At 22.6% G+C, this 17,556-nt stretch overlaps 2 protein-coding genes across 2 annotated transcripts; one reads left to right on the top strand and one right to left on the bottom strand.

Moving 5' to 3' along the window:
- Positions 1-4,975: 4,975 nt before the first annotated feature.
- Positions 4,976-6,069, bottom strand: LOC100202060 (S-formylglutathione hydrolase). Its single transcript, XM_065804074.1, has one exon. The coding sequence runs from the start codon at positions 5,958-5,960 to the stop codon at positions 5,097-5,099; it is 864 nt and encodes a 287-aa protein (XP_065660146.1). The 5' UTR covers positions 5,961-6,069; the 3' UTR covers positions 4,976-5,096.
- Positions 6,046-17,383, top strand: LOC100197296 (28 kDa heat- and acid-stable phosphoprotein). The gene is made up of 6 exons (XM_065804075.1): positions 6,046-6,177; positions 12,928-13,013; positions 14,354-14,455; positions 15,600-15,718; positions 15,789-15,940; positions 17,255-17,383. The coding sequence occupies exons 1-6, from the start codon at positions 6,168-6,170 to the stop codon at positions 17,353-17,355; spliced, it is 570 nt and encodes a 189-aa protein (XP_065660147.1). The 5' UTR covers positions 6,046-6,167; the 3' UTR covers positions 17,356-17,383.
- The last annotated feature ends 173 nt before the right edge of the window (positions 17,384-17,556 follow it).

Here is a 17,556-nt window from a genome sequence, read left to right as displayed (position 1 = left end):
GCTCTGTAAAATAAGTTGACTGGCATTTTTTTTGGTGAAAACCTAGAGATTTGTTGTAAATTATAATTTTGTAACAAATTATTTTTTTACTTGTTAAAAGACATATTTTTACTCTTTTATTTAGTATAATGTTTTATCAGTATTGTTTTACAAATTCTTTAACTGTTTATCAATTAGTTTCAGCAATTGCTTTCTTTTTAAAAAATATTTTAAAATGATTTTTTTTTCTTAACCTAAAACATTTATATTTGCATTTGTCTTTTTTGTAATAGATTAAATGTATTTGACCTCAATACAAGTGTGTGCGTGGGTGTGTGCATATATATATATCAGAGATGTAGTCAATACAGTAAAGGCCAAGACCAAGACTAAGACATTTTGGTTAAAGACCAAGAGAGGTATTCCATGAGAAAGTGGGACAAATTTTTAAGATTTGTAACTCACCATCTCAGATTTTCTTCATACTTTGTAACAATGATCATTTATATAACATAGACTACCATGCAAAATTTTAGCACTGGTATCAGATAGGTTTTGGAGATATTATTACTTTAAAATCAGCTATTTCTAGCAGTTTTTTTTGTTCGGCGGCCATTTTAATTTTACTATAGTTTTTGTTTTACAAGTTACTGTTCAACTAAACATGTAATTAAGCTGAAAATTAATACTAGTATAGTTTTTAGGATGAGGAATCAGAATATGATATTTGTTTTCAATGAAAATACTTAAAACTATATCAATATGGGGACTGTACTTCACCTATAGCTATTTTTAAAATTTTAACAAAGGCGAAAAGGAGGCCTGGTATCCATGGTAGCATTAATTTTTTTTTTTTAATTAAAATAGATATATTAAAGAGTCATTTGATGCAAAATTTAGAAGTGGGTTTTTTGAGGATCTTTATAAATAACTAAATGAATTATAATGAAAAAGTACATTCGGATATTACTTATTAGGAAATTACTTATTTTATTAAAAAAAAAAAACCATTATCAATAATTAAAATGAAAAATTCATAATAAATGTAATATATTTAGTCTAAAAAATTAAATACAAGTTTTAAATAAAAAACTAGTAAAAAAAAAACCAGAACTTGCATTTCACTAATTCATAAATTGCTTATATAAGAAAACTGGTGTAATATGATTGAGTTAATTTAAAGATTGGATTTTGGGCAAATCATCTGCGTCTACCTGGTATATGCGCCCTGTTCTTGAATGGTTTTTTTTATCATAACTAAAATATGGGGCTTAGGAACCCAACAACAATCAACTCTACTTGGCCAGTGTAATGAGGTGTTAGGCAAATGAGGATGCATGAATTTTACAAGTGTGTCTTCATTTCTTTCATCAAATTCAAATACCAAACTAATCCAGTTAAACATATCATATTTGCAGATATAATATTTTCCTGCAATGATTTCTTAAAGACATTGTATTGAGCCAGTAAAGTTGAATGTTAGATTAAATTCCTCCTGCTCAGAGACTCTTTTGACATTTATGCTTGTTGCATCCTGTGGAATTAGTGTAAACTTTTTGCACCAGGTAAAGTCTTTGCATTATTCAATCGGAGAGTCAAAGATTTACGGAGTCATAAAATATCTTCGTCTTTTAAAAAAAAAAAAAGTGGATGCCAAATATGTTATCTTTTGTTGATAACATATTTGGCATCAAATATGTTATCAATGAATCTTGGGCAACTTTAGTATAACACAAATGCATTTTATAGACAATGTCATTGTATGCTTTTTTTGCATTGGTGGTGAACTGTTTATTATGTTGCAAAATGTTTCCATAGCAGCATGTCATTTTCAAATTTCTCAAAAGGCTATACACATTCTCATATTAATATCAAATGTTTTCATGCCTTGTTATTTTTCTTATTTCATTATGATTTTTGATTTGTTTTGATGTAAAAAACTCATTCTCCCATTGACAATTTTTTTCGACGTGAAGGTCACATTTTAAAATCAGGTGTTGTTTCAATACCAATTGAACACTTATCTTTTGCCAGTTGAATATCAATTTCTTGCAAACCACCTATAAATATATTATAAATGAAAAAAAATTCGCCAAAAGTAGGAAATAATAATTTAGATAATTTAATTATTTTAGAAAAAAAAATTAAAAAATTAAAATTTTTTAAACTAGTTGAAAGTGTACTAGATGTATTTTTTGTAAAAAGACAGCACAATAAGTTAAGAACATATAAATTTACCTTTTATATTAGTTTTATGCCTTTTAAACAGGTCAATTCAATTTTTTTTAGAATTAGCAAACTGATTAAGTTAAAGCTGCTCATGATGAAAACAAATTTTAACATTAACCTTTAATATTAACAGCCCAGATCTCCATAATAATAAATTTCTATCTCTCTCTAAATAGCTTGATAAATCTTTCAATCCAATTGATTTAGTGTACACTATTTTATGACATTAATCATTTGATAAAATACAAACTGTACACAAAACTTTTCTATTTTATTCTTTTAGTTTTTCATTTAACTATAAATAAACACAAAATATGCAGACATACATACATTAATTTAAAATGTAGAAAACTTTTATCATTAGTATATTTGAGTATGATATTAAATATTTATTATTTTTTAATTTGATTATAACTTGTTTTTTTATTTAAACTACAGAGAAAGAACAACATCTGGTGAAATTTCAGACTAATACTAAGTTTTAGCGTTTTAATATTGAGTGTTTCTTTTGTTTTAGTAAAAGATGACATAATATGTCATCAATTAGAAACCATTAATTAGAAATCAGAAACCATTAATTAGAAACCAGAAACCAAACTATTTAAAAAAGAAATATCTATTTGAATAAAAGTTTCTTAAAATAATAGGTTAATTGAGCATTTTTTAATATAATTTTTGATGACTAATAAAAATTGTCAATGTCAATTATTTTCAAAAGAAATCATCAACACAGACCTATAATACTTATTTTTTCACATAATACTCCTATATTTTCACAAAAAATTTTAAAAAAACCCACCTCTAAATTTTGCACCAAAAGACTCTTTAATATATCTATTTTAGTAAAAAAGAAAAAAATTTCTAAAAAAATTAATGCTACCATGGATACCAGGCCTCCTTTTTGCCTTTGTTAAAATTTTAAAAATAGCTATAGGTAAAGTACAATCCCCATATTGATATAGTTCTAAGTCTTTTCATTGAAAACAAATATCATATTAAGATTCCTCATCTTAAAAACTATATAGGTGACCATTTTTACAAAGTAAAAATGGTCACCTATATAGTTTTTAAGATGAGGAATACCCATGGAATACCTCAAGACTAAGACTTAAGATTCCAAGACAAATACCAAGACATCAAAAAGACAACCCAAGACCAGACTTTAAAAGTTTTAACAAGACAAAGGTCAAGATTTACATTCTTAAATGTCTAACAAAATAATTCTCGCTCATTATAAAGCGTAAGTACAAATGTATAATATTTTTAATTAACTAATAATAATACATGCATAATAATTATACAAGTATATATTTGTCATCATTTACTATGTTGTGCAAAGTGTCTACTAAAGATATCTTTAATATTAACAGAAAGTAAACTTGTATTGTTAAAAACAAAAATATACAATAAAAAGTGGTGCAAGACTATTACACTGTGAAACTAAGAATACATATAGCAGAAATAATAGGCCAGTAGCCACCAAAAAAAAAACAAAAAAAAAACGAATAAAAAATCAAAGTTTACAGACCTTATTTATGTTCTTAAAACCTTATTTAAGTTCTCAAAGCAAAACAGACAACTTTGTATTATTTGATTAACTTATATTTTAACTTTCTAACAAAGACTGGTTTGCGTTAAGAAATATAGTCCATAACGTTTTAGGTATAAATTTTTGAGAGCAGAAAGTTGCAGTGATCAATGATTTATTATTAGTTCTTAATCCATCCATTGTGTTGATATTTTTTGTAAGGATCAAGAAAATACAAGACAGAAAAGATACACGACCAATACTTTAGGTATTTAAGACCAAGACTCCAAGCTTCAAGACTAAGACCAAGGCCAATGATACTTCCATCCTAATTTTTCTAGATTAGCCCTTATATATATATATATATATATATATATATATATATATATATATATATATATATATATATATATATATATATATATTTGTTTGATATAGAAACATATCACTATTTTTAAAAAACTATTATTTTGGATTTTACTGCATAAAAAAATGACATTTTAAACTAAAAATTGGAAGTGTATTTTTAAAAGTTTATTTGATATATATTTTTTGGAAGACCCAGTTTGACCTTTGATAAACTTTTTAAAAATAATATCAGGTATCAGTAAATATATTAACTTGGACTTTAAGCAGGTATAATGTAGATATAATAGAAATTTATCATGGCAAAAATATTTTTTATTTTTAAATTTTTTATTTTCTTCTAAAAAAAACTAGAATATGGTTGACACTTATACTAGTTTAAAAGAATTTGCAAAAAAGGTTGGCAATCTAAAAAAACCAGAAATATATATTTCTTTAAGCCATCATATTTAAATATAAATAATGGAATAACTAATGGAATAAATAATGGCATAATGAAATAACGGCATAATGGAAATCTGAGAGCAAACATGTGAAACTTATAGATATCAGGTAAGATATTTTATCTTTTTACAAGATAATCAAATCAGGAAAAGGTATATAATAAAAAGGTATTTATCTACTTAAAACTATATTTCAAAGGAAAATGAAATTTAATTAAAATTTCTAATAATAAAAAAAAAGATTTAAAAAATATATACTCATCAAAGTCAGAGAGATAAAAAATAACAAAAACAAAACAAAATTTTCAGAAAAATTAACTACAATTTAACAAATTAAAAACTTTTTTGATCAAAAAATAACTTTTCAGAATTTGAATAGAAGTAAAAAAACATGCATACTTGCAGGACAAAAAAAAAACTTAAACATAAATTGGTAAGAACAAATTAAAACTTTAGACTTAATCTTGAATAAGAATTATATATATATATATATATATATATATATATATATATATATATATATATATATATATATATATATATACACTGTTTTATTCAACACTTTTAAGCAAAGCAGCAGCATGGTATCTAATGTGTTCTTCTATAAAGGTTGAAATAAAATAATAGCCATGATCATATCCTTCTCGTAACCTGTAATCAACCTTTAGCAAAGAATTTTCTTTGCAAACTTTAACAAAATTTTCAGTTAACAACTGATCTTTTGCAAAACTGTCAGATGATCCCTGATCTATTAATATATTAAGTAGCGGTCCCTCGTACTTCTTTCCAAGTTCACAAGCATCATACTCTTTCCAAGTCTCTTGATCAAGTCCTAAAAATGCTGTAAATGCTTTTTTACCCCATGGACAGTTAATTGGATTGCTTACTGGAGCAAACACAGAAACAGACTTATACTTTACTGGATTTTTTAAAGCACAAATCAATGCACCATGACCACCTACGCTGTGGCCAATAATAGATTGAACATCCTTTAATACAGGAAAATTATTAGAAATTATATCTGGAAGTTCTTTGGTTATGTAAGAGTACATGCGATAGTTTTTTTTCCACTTTTCTTCGGTTGCGTCCACATAATATGATGCCCCTAAACCCAAATCCCAACTATCATTTTCACCTTCAATATTTGCTCCTCTAGGACTTGTATCTGGACAAACAACAATAATTCCCAATTCAGATGCAAACTTTTGGAAACCAGATTTAGTGATAAAATTTTGCTCGGTACAAGTTAATCCTGATATCCAATACAAAACGGGACACTTAGAAGACTCAGCCAATGGAGGAAGATACACAGCAAAAGTCATTTTTGTATTAACTTCAGTGCTATCATGGGTATATACTTTTATATAACCATCAAAGCATTTAGAGGACGACTTTTCTTCTAAATTGTAATTCATCTTTAAGAAGAGAAAACGAAATTCAATTTAATTGATAACAGAGATAAAACGAACAGACACGAACGTTTCAATTAACCTTTTTGGACCGTGAGGCACAATGTTTAATTCAGTAGATTCTCGTAGTCCGGTAATGGATATCGAAAATTAATCGTCGCGTTGTCTACTGAGAATATTTAACCAACTTTACTACAAATAATTTATAAAAGAATGCCACGAGGTACGTTGCATATTTCCCATATCTATTTGGATTATCACTTAAATAGCATAAATTTAAAAGTGACACCAAAGTTGGTATAACATGTTTGAAATTTTAATGTAACGTTAAATATAGAGTTATTTTATTAGAATGCGACATTTATTTGAAATTAGATATATATATATATATATTATTATTATTATTATTATTATTATTATTATTATTATTATTATTATTATTATTATTATTATTATTATTCCATGGCTTACTAAGAAAAATAAACAATTGTTTTATATATATAAAATATATATATATATATATATATATATATATATAATAAAAAAATATATATATATATATATACATATATATATATATATATATATATATATATATATATATATATATATATATATATATATATATATATTTATATATTTATAATAAAATATATTATATATAATATATTTTATTATAATAAAATATATATATATATATATTTTATTATTCCACGACTTACTAAGAAAAATAAACAATTGTTTTTCCTGACCACTATGAGAATAATATAATATAACTGCATTTTATCATTCTCTCTATGTCTGATTAATTCTCTTAAACTGTTTTCAAAGTATTCAGAAAACACAATTGTAACATTGTCAAATATTCATGCTTACAAATTATTGTATTAGACAAATTTTTAATGTTAATTCGAAGCAAAAATAAAATAAATACTACAATTAACATTTAAACTACATAATGAAAATTTACAAATGAGGTTAAATATTTAGTTAAGAAGTTTAAAAGAAACTGGAATTATTATTTTAGAAAGTGAATGTTTGATCCAAAGTAAAACAATAAATTACAAAAGGTTTAGTGATGAAATTTACCATAAAGAAATTAAAACAATTAAAAGAAGTTAGTGATTAACATTATATTATAACACATAATAAGTTCAAAAAAAAATGTTAACAGAATATTTTAGCAAATAGATTTTGCTTCATTTATTATATGTTTTTGAAAATTAAAAGCAGTTTTGAGCATGAATGTAATGTATGCATGTTTACAAAATTTTAAGTTAATTAAAAATTTAATAAAGACTGGTTGTGATACAAAATCTAAATTAGATTAAAGTTTAGTAAAGAAAAATCAACAAAAATAAATCACAGTTCAAAAACACAGTTTTTGTAAAGTTTGGCTTTTACTACAAACTCTGTATTTAGGTTTAGGCAGAAAGTACATGTGTTTAAAAGATAATTTTTTTTGTTTCTTTTTGATGATGGCTTTTATACATGGCATGCAGCTGTAGCTAATTTTAATCAAAAATCTGGTAGAAAATGTAAATTTATTAAGTTTAAGAATTTAATTCTTTTTATGGAAAAGGAAATGTAATTTATTTTGTAATCTAAACTAAACAAAAGTTCATTTTTTTTTACAGATGAATGAAAACAAATAAAAAATTTATTAAAAAGAGATTTCACATAAATTATACTAAATTTAATATATGCAAGAAAAAACAATATTTTTGTTTTTGTAAAGGTTACCCACATTTTCTAGGTATCATTTTGCAGATTTTTTTAAAATTATTCAATTTAGAATTTAAAAAAACTTTTCTTATTGATCTAATTTTAACTGGTTTAATAATAATTCAAATAAAACAATTATTTTGCCTTTATTTTAATTATTTTATCCAAAATTTAAATAAAATGTTACTTCTTTCATTTTATTTTAACAATTAATTAGAATTTAATTACAATGTTTGTTTTGCCATTTTTATTTTATTTAAAATTAAAATAAAGGGTTTTGTCATTTTTAATTTATTTAAAATAGCCAATAAAATAAAAGACAGGGTTTATATGGTTAGGGAAAGTCAGGGGTAAAAGTTTCTTTTTCAACTGGGTTAGGAAATGTATAGGAAAATCTGGGAATTCTCATAGTGGTCAGGAAAAACAATTGTTTATTTTTCTTAGTAAGTCATGGAATAATAAAATATTTCAAATTCTAAATTTTCATGCCTAGATATTTATCTTGATTTTTTAAGTTTTCATATTTTCAATTCATTTTTTGTATCAAACAACATTTTTACATTTTACGGAGGGTGGCAGGTGGAACACCCATCTCCCGTAAAATCGGCTCATAGATATGTAAAGTACCTGTGGGCACTTGAGCAAGATATACATTTTGAGAAATTTATATAGTATTGAGCAATGTGGTTGTCATGGCATTAAAGAGTCATGTAAAGAATATGACTCATTAAAAAATGGTTCAAGAACAGGAAAAAAATTTTAAAAATTTTTGTTACGAAAACTTAAGATATCACAGAATTTTTTATTAAAGCACACTCAAAGACAAACAAAAACACTCAGTCGTTAGTAGTTCAGCAGATGTAGTTAAAATTTTTACAATTTTTTTGTTATCTTAATTTCTTTTATTTATCATAATGGAGGTAAACTTAATGCAGAAATTCAATGGATACTTAAATGTTATGCTATTTGTGGATACAGTGATAGCTCTGTTACCTATAGTGAAATATATTTCAAGCAATGTTTCCAGACAGCAAGATTTTATCTACAATGGAGCTTGGTAAAGATAAATTTTAATACATTGTTAACTATGGAATAACACCTTACAGAGAATATTTTGAAAGTACAAAGTAATGGTTAGTACAATTATCAATGAATAATCCTAATGTGAACTGGAAAGAAAAAACAATTAAAGAAAAAGAGAAAAAGCTGATTTGAGTAAACTATTAAACATTTACAGTTATAACCTCCCTGTCATTCATGGGACTTTTCAAACAGGTACAAAAACCATATGTTTGGGACTAAAGGTTGTCATTAAAAGGTCTTATCAACTTTTAGAGGATTCTCTTGCTTGGCATTAAGATTATATTTCAGTTACAGATTCTACAATTTTTCTCTTGCAATTTTTTCTAACAAGGTTTGTGAATGTCTTTTAAATTCTAACTTTTTACTTTGCATTTAAAGTCTTTAAAACCAAAATAAGTTATATTAATAAGAGAACACAGTTTAAATAACTTTTTAAAAATCTTTAAGTGTAAATCTTATTAATGTCATAGTATATAAATCATTTTAGATTGGTTAAAGATCAACAGGTGGCATCATGACTCAAAGAAATAGGGCAAAATATAATAAAGGTATTTGATTTCTGGCATAACCTACCAGCATTGAAAAGGCAATCATCAAAGAGTTATTTGGCTGTAAAAAAAAAAAACAATTTGTAAACTACTTAGTAGTAAAGGTTTTATTTTTCGTAATGTTGTCTTTTCTGTTCAAGGAACTTACTTTTTATTTTGCTGTCTTAAAAATAATATATGCATGAGTATTGGTATTGCATAGATCCCTAATGCAGTTGGTTGTTAAAGCTGTTAAAGCTTCTTTTTAAATGTGGCTCTGTTGTTGACTTGTTAGAGCTTGATCTTTATGATAAAGGAAGAAGAACTCAGAATTTGTTTCTTAATGATAATTTAAAATCTGTGAATATAAAAGAGTTTAAAAAAGAAACCTGTCGGTATGGTATATGTTATATTGGAGAATATTTTTCAAAGAAATTCATTACATCATTGCTTGGTAAGAAGTGCTAATTTGTTTGATCCAAGTTCAAAATACCCTGTACCACCCATAGAGGATATTGAACTTAGAAATTCTTTAAAAAAAGATCAATAATATCAAGAAAGATGATAGTAGACCATAGATTTTTTTTGTTTGGGCAGGAAATCTATCAATTAAAAGAAATATATTTCAAAGTTCTTAAATTTTTTTAAGTCTTCTGAATTATTATTTTTAAAATTTAATAATTAATAATAAAAATAATAATAATTACATTTTATAGAAAAAATTTAAGGCGACTATGCTTGAGTGTATGTATATATATATATATATATATATATATATATATATATATATATATATATATATATATATATATATATATATATATATATATATATATATATATATATATATATATATATATATATATATATATATATATATATATATATATATATATATATATATATACTTTCAAATAAATATGAGTAAATGTATATATGTATATATATATGTTTGTTGTTTTGTTTGTTTGTTTGTTTTGTTATTTCACCTCCCCAAGGCCACTACAGATGAGGAGGCTACTTAATTGTGGTCATAACCCTCTCTCAACTCTATAACTTCGAAACACGAACCTTGACGAACAAGGCCGCTGCGCGGAGAAACAAGTTGAGCGCGGTACTACCAGGGACGTGGTGGGAATTGAACTCCGAACCTCTCGCTTATGAAGCGAGCGCTCTACCACTACACCACTACCGCATTTAAATACCACTACACCACTACCGCAATTTAATATATATATATATATATATATATATATATATATATATATATATATATATATATATATATATATATATATATATATATATATATATATATATATATATATATATATATATATATATATATATATATATATATATATATATATATATATATATATATATATATATATATATATATATATATATATATATATATATAAAGTAATGTATTTATTTATAATAATTTCTCTGTTTATATTTAAAATTTATTAAAAAAAAAAAGATTCTGTTTTTAATGTAATCATTTTCTCTATAATTCTCCTTTTTCTTTCAAAAAATTGTCGTTTGCGACCAAATCCTCTTAAATACTAGAAAAATATCTCCTTAATTCTCATTAAAATCCTTACTTTTAGCCTCAGTTTTATTAATCGAAACTCTGATATATATATATATATATATATATATATATATATATATATATATATATATATATATATATATATATATATATATATATATATATATATATATATATATATATATATATATATATATATATATATATATATATATATATATATATATATATATATATATATATATATATATATATATATATATATATATATATATATATATATATATATATATATATATATATATATATATATATATATATATATATATATATATATATATATATATATATATATATATATATATATATATATATATATATATATATATATATATATATATATATATATATATATATATATATATATATATATATATATATATATATATATATATATATATATATATATATATATATATATATATATATATATATATATATATATATATATATATATATATATATATATATATATATATATATATATATATATATATATATATATATATATATATATATATATATATATATATATATATATATATATATATATATATATATATATATATATATATATATATATATATATATATATATATATATATATATATATATATATATATATATATATATATATATATATATATATCTTATATATATATATATATATATATATATATAGATATATATATATTATATATATATATATATATATATATATATATATATATATATATATATATATATATATATATATATATATATATATATATATATATATATATATATATATATATATATATATATATATATATATATATATATATATATATATATATATATATATATATATATATATATATATATATATATATATATAATATATATATATATATATATATATATATATATATATATATATATATATATATATATTATATATATATATATATATATATTATATATATATATATATATATATATATATATATATATATATATATATATATATATATATATATATATATATATATATATATATATATATATATATATATATATATATATATATATATATATATATGGGAAACTAGAGAAAAACTCAAAGAAGCTGCTGAATTATCTTGGTCTATTCTAGAAAGAGCCCCTGGTTACAGCAACACAACAAAAAAATGTTTACTTTGTTCATTGGAAAAACTAATAGTTTTACTTTATAAAAATGCCTTTAAAAAAAACTTTATTAAAGATTTTAATTTGATTTTTAAATTGGAAAAAAAAGTGTTATGCTCACTATTTTTGAGTTCTTCTCTTTTTAATTTCTACAAGTATTTTTAAATACTTTTTAAAGCAAAGATAATAATTTTTTTTTGTACATATTCCGCATTTTTTTTGTCGTTTTTCAGTTTTTATGGAAATCAAAGAAGTTGAAAGTTATATTTGTTTAATAAAGTCACAAATGGCTAAAAGGAGTTTAATGCTAAAATAAATTGAAGAGAATGGCAAATTTTGAAAAGATCAAAGCTATTAGAAAAAAATGTTTTGCAGATGTTTTCAAAAAAAATTTTAAAAATTTTCAGATTTCTTATATATGGCCAGAATGATCTTTGTCAAAAAGATTTTATTATATGGGAAAGATTTTATTATATGGGAAATGCTATATGATAAAAAGAATGAAAGCAAGAAAATGTAAAACCAAAACCACAATAGAGTTACATAGTAGGTGGCATCAGTTGCTAAAACATTTTTTGATTAAGTATAACTACTTGTTAAATTGTTAATGTAAATGCAATTAAAATTTTTATAAATAGTTATAATTGGTAGCAATTATGTTTTTTTGCACTTTTACTATATACTACACTCGGATTCTACGCAGGAATAACATATTGCAATTTAATTCAACAAAAGAAGCTGTGTAATCAACTTGTCATTTTTTGTGCTTTGAGATAATCAAATAAGTCTTTGAATATACTTTAATTTTTGTCTCACTTTTTGATAAAGTTTTTGTTTTTTTCTGTAGGAAGAGGAAAGAACTACAAAGGAAGGACTCGTCATTTTACATCTGCTGAGGAAATTGATAGGCAGATGAATGATGATGAATGGAGAGTATGTTAAGTTATTGTGAATAAAGTTATAAAACTTAATTTAAAAATAAAATATGAGTTTTTAATTATATAATTCTGAAATTTAATATGAAAATTTAAAAAAATGCTTGTTAAACTTTTCTTCTACTTTTGCTAAAATTATCTAGTATCAATTGTCTACTATCTATTATATACTACAAAATTATCTACTATTGTCTACTATCTATTATATACTACAAAATTATCTACTGATCTTACCTACTAAATTATCTACTATTTGTTATCTACTGCATTTTAGTTTTTTTCTTTTCTTTCATATATTTAAAAAAAGTTAAATTAAACACTTGAACAATTTTTTAATTTTTATTAATAAATTTAAAAATAAGTTATATAGTTTATAAACCGCACATGCTTGTTTATTAAGTTTAAAAAGAAACCAATTTTTTAAAAATGTTTTAAAGAAATGTTGTAGAATCAAAATAGTTAATCATTAAAATAATTTCAACAAACTTTTACCAAAAATAGGTTAGAATTGCAATAATAGTTAGTATCTGAATATTGAGGTTAATAAAATGACATAAACATTAAAAAAAAAAAGGTTTTTTACTTATTTTTAATTTTGTATCTAATCTTCAGTATGCGCACCATTATTGTCTTTAAACTCTTGCTAACATAGCTAACAAAGAGCAAATAATGTTTGTATAGGTTTTGTGTGTACTGTTGACTTATCTGACTAGCAATATTGCAGAAAATCGGCGCTTTTTCACAAAAATAATGATATTTGCCTTTAAAAAAGTGGGGGAAAAAAAGTCCTCAATTTTTAATTTGGGCAGGATCCAAATACGATTGACGCTGCCAAAAACGGTCTAGAATAGCTCCTGACTATATATATTAAAATCCTGAAATCTTAAATCTTTCAGAGCTGTTCAAGGAAAGGAATTTTTAAGAAAAATTGTTTATTACTTTAAACCAATCCTATACCCAATTCTGAGTATCATTTTAAAAATCTATTTGTAATCAATGGAAAAAGTGTTTAAAATTAAATTTTTTTATATATTTAAGAAAACTTTTAAAGTTGACCACAACCATTTTTGTAATTAAACAAAAAAATTACTCAAAAATGTATATGCATACTGTACAACAAATGTATTTACCTAATATATAATATAAGTATACTACATAAAATGTCAAATATTTTTGTATATGAAAATAATCAATAAAATTATTTAAGCAGTAATTGTCCAATGTGAAAGTTACAAAAATAGTTAAATGTTACTAACTTAAAACTAAAAGTTATTTGTTGTTATTGTTGTTGTTTTTGTTACTGATTAACATTTAATTTTTAAAAGTAATAATTTTTAGAAAAAACAAGATGAAGCTAGAAACAGAAATAAAGAAGAAAATAAAAAGGAAAGTTCAGAAGAGGAAGAAGAAAGTGAATCTGAAAGTGAATCAGAGGACGAGGTTTTAATAATCTTTCCGTTCGATTTAAAATTTTTTTTACAGTAAGTTCAAATAAACTTAAACAGAAGATTTAAATTAGCTAAAGAGATTGATTTAAAATTGCTTGTCATCAGTCATTAAATAGTTTGTCTAATAGTTTTTTATTTATAAGTAAATAAACAATAACAATTTATTTTTATTGATCCCTGGTAAGCTATGTAAACAATTTGACTGATTGTCTTCCTCAACAAAAAAAACAACAACTTATTTACTTTGTTTAACAAATCCAACGTTAACTATTTTTTGAATCATTAGAATAAATTTATATAGTACTTTAGTTTTTACTGGTTAGAAACTATTTTAGTAATGTTAATTTATAAATGATTATATACCATAGGTATATTCTTATATCAGTGAAGATATTTGTGGTTTTGATAGTTCAATCTTTTAGTAAGGGGAAAGAAAAAAAATTTGCTCTAATTTTTTTTATTAATTACATGCTGTTTATTTCTAATATTGTAATTAATTATAAATATATTTATTTTATATTATTTTGAAATGTAATTTATTATTTAGTGTCATTATAACAAAATGATGAAATTTATTTAGTTATTAGAATTTCCTTCAATCAATTATGTTTTTAATAATATATATATATGCAATGGCAGGGTTTATTAAGGTTAAGTTTGAAAATAGTTGCATAAATGGGTGTAAATTTATAACAAAATCTAACAGCTAAAAAATTATTTTTAACATTTTTTGATTGTTTTTAAATCATAAAATTTGTTGTGTATTAACTTATTTATCTTTTTAAACACACTGTGTATTAATTTATTTATCTAATGAATCAATTTTAGAAAAAGGTAATTTAAAAATTTTTTAAAAATGTTTTTCTACTGATTTGGTTATATTTACAAGTTTACAAAAAAGGCTGTATCTTAAAAAATAAAAATTTAAAGAAATAGTGCTTTTATTCCAGCAAATCAACACATTAGAATATTTATCAAATAAAATTTGAAAAAAATATGTAGCAGATAAGAAAATATCAAAAATTTAGGAAAAAGTAATGTGTAAATAAAAGTTTAGACTTTTTTAGATATTATTTGCTTCATTATTTAATTATTAATTAATAGAAATTATTAAAATTAGAAATAATTTATTTTAGGATGAAAAAAAGAAGAGTTTGATAGACATCGAGAACCCAAATAGAGTTCAAAATAAAATGAAAAAAGCTGGTGAAATAACTTCAGATGCTCCAAAACCTGAACTTTCAAGAAGAGAGAGGTAAAAATGATAATAAAAAAAATTAATCTTTGTTTTCAAGAAAAATTTTAAATAAAAATATTTGGTTCAGAGAGGCAATCGAAAAAGAACAAGCAAGATTACGCTACGAAAAACTTCATGCTGAAGGAAAAACTGACGAAGCTCGTGCTGATTTAGCACGTTTGGCAATTGTAAAAAAACAAAGAGAAGAAGCTGCTAAAAAGAAAGATTTAGAAAAACTTGGTATAAATTATAATTAATAAGTTATTTTTTGTTATGTTCCATTTGAACTTTTAAATATTTTATTCTAAAAAAAATTCTAAATATTGTGTTTGGTTTAAATCTTTAAATGTTTTAAATGTTGTGTTCTGTTTAAAGTTTTAAATGTTGTGCTTTAATAGATCTTTTTTACTCTAAAATATTATGTTAATTTAGTTGTAGAGGCAATTCTAGTTTGTTTTAGTTTTATTCTTTCTGTAACACAATATTTTATATTGTTTATTATTTGCTAATAAACAATATAAAATATTTACAAATTATAAAATACAGCATAACAAAAAATTGACTTTTCAATTATAGTCGACTTTTAAATAACTCCAATAATAATACTAAGCAAATATCAAGTACTAAGTAATTGTGCTCAATATTTCAAAGGTTGTAACTACAAGTGGACTTCGTTAATCAAAAGACAATAGTAAAATTTTGGTAAAGTTCTGTCATAAATATGTAGTTTTATTCAAGTTTGTCAAAATGTTTGTCAAATTTTTAAGTTGACTTTTACGTTAGAAAATATTTTAATGTTTTTAATTGAATATTGGTTAACATAATTCAAGCCATAATAAAATCTATCACTCCAAATGTCATTTTCCAAAAATATTATTATGATGTACCCTATTATACATATATATTTAAAATGTGTTGCATAAGTGTTAAAAGTGCTTAGATAGCTTTTGCTTCTCTCAAACAATACAATAAATGAGTTTTAAAGTGAGTTTCCACTCATATTATTCTATGGGAATGGGAATGGGAAAAGTAATCACGCGAGTATGCGTAATTTTCCCTCGGACAAATTAAAACTTTTACTGCACATGCTTATGTGATTATTTTTTTCTTTCCTCTCCCGTTCCCGTAGAAAAACAGACAAGTCAAAGTTCACCTTTAAGTACAAACATTTATATAATTTTAAGTTTAGTCAAGAGTTTTTTTTTTCAGTTAGTAGTTTAGTTGGGTGAAATTATTAGTCATTTTTGTTTTTTATTACCTTTATTATTATTATTATTATTATTATTTTATTGTTTGTGTTTTATATTTATTGTTAATCTTTTATTTTATTTTTTTAAAGATTTTTTCTATTATGATTTTCTTAAAAATTCATTTAGAATAAAAATCCTAAAATAAAAGTCTAAGAAAAAAGAGAAGTTCTAAAATACCCAATAATAATATAAAAGCACCAATGACATGACAATGCAATAAATGTTTTAATAAGTTTTTTACAGTTGCCATGAGTGTAGTTTTATAATGCTTATAATGTTAATTAAATTTTTGTCAACATTTTAGCAAAAGAAAAAGAATTGAAAGATGCAGAAGAAGCTCGAAAAAAGGCTATGGAAGCTCAATTAAATCCCTCTAAACCTGGAGGGCGTCGAAAAAAATTGTAAATTTTTCTATAGAAAATTTTTATCTGAATTTGCTACATTTTAATATCAGTATTATATGCTATGTTCACTTAGTTTGTAAAAAAAATACATAAAACACACTTGTTTACATTGTAGTATCAGTATTTCATGCTTTGTTTACATGAGCTCTTAGTTAAAGAAGTTGTTGTGAATAATTATATATTAAATATGTTATTTATGATT

The sequence above is a fragment of the Hydra vulgaris genome, chromosome 08, assembly GCF_038396675.1.
Source record: "Hydra vulgaris chromosome 08, alternate assembly HydraT2T_AEP".
Lineage (NCBI taxonomy): Eukaryota > Metazoa > Cnidaria > Hydrozoa > Anthoathecata > Hydridae > Hydra > Hydra vulgaris.
Note: the sequence above shows the minus strand (reverse complement) of the source record. Positions and strands in the feature narration are given on the sequence as shown.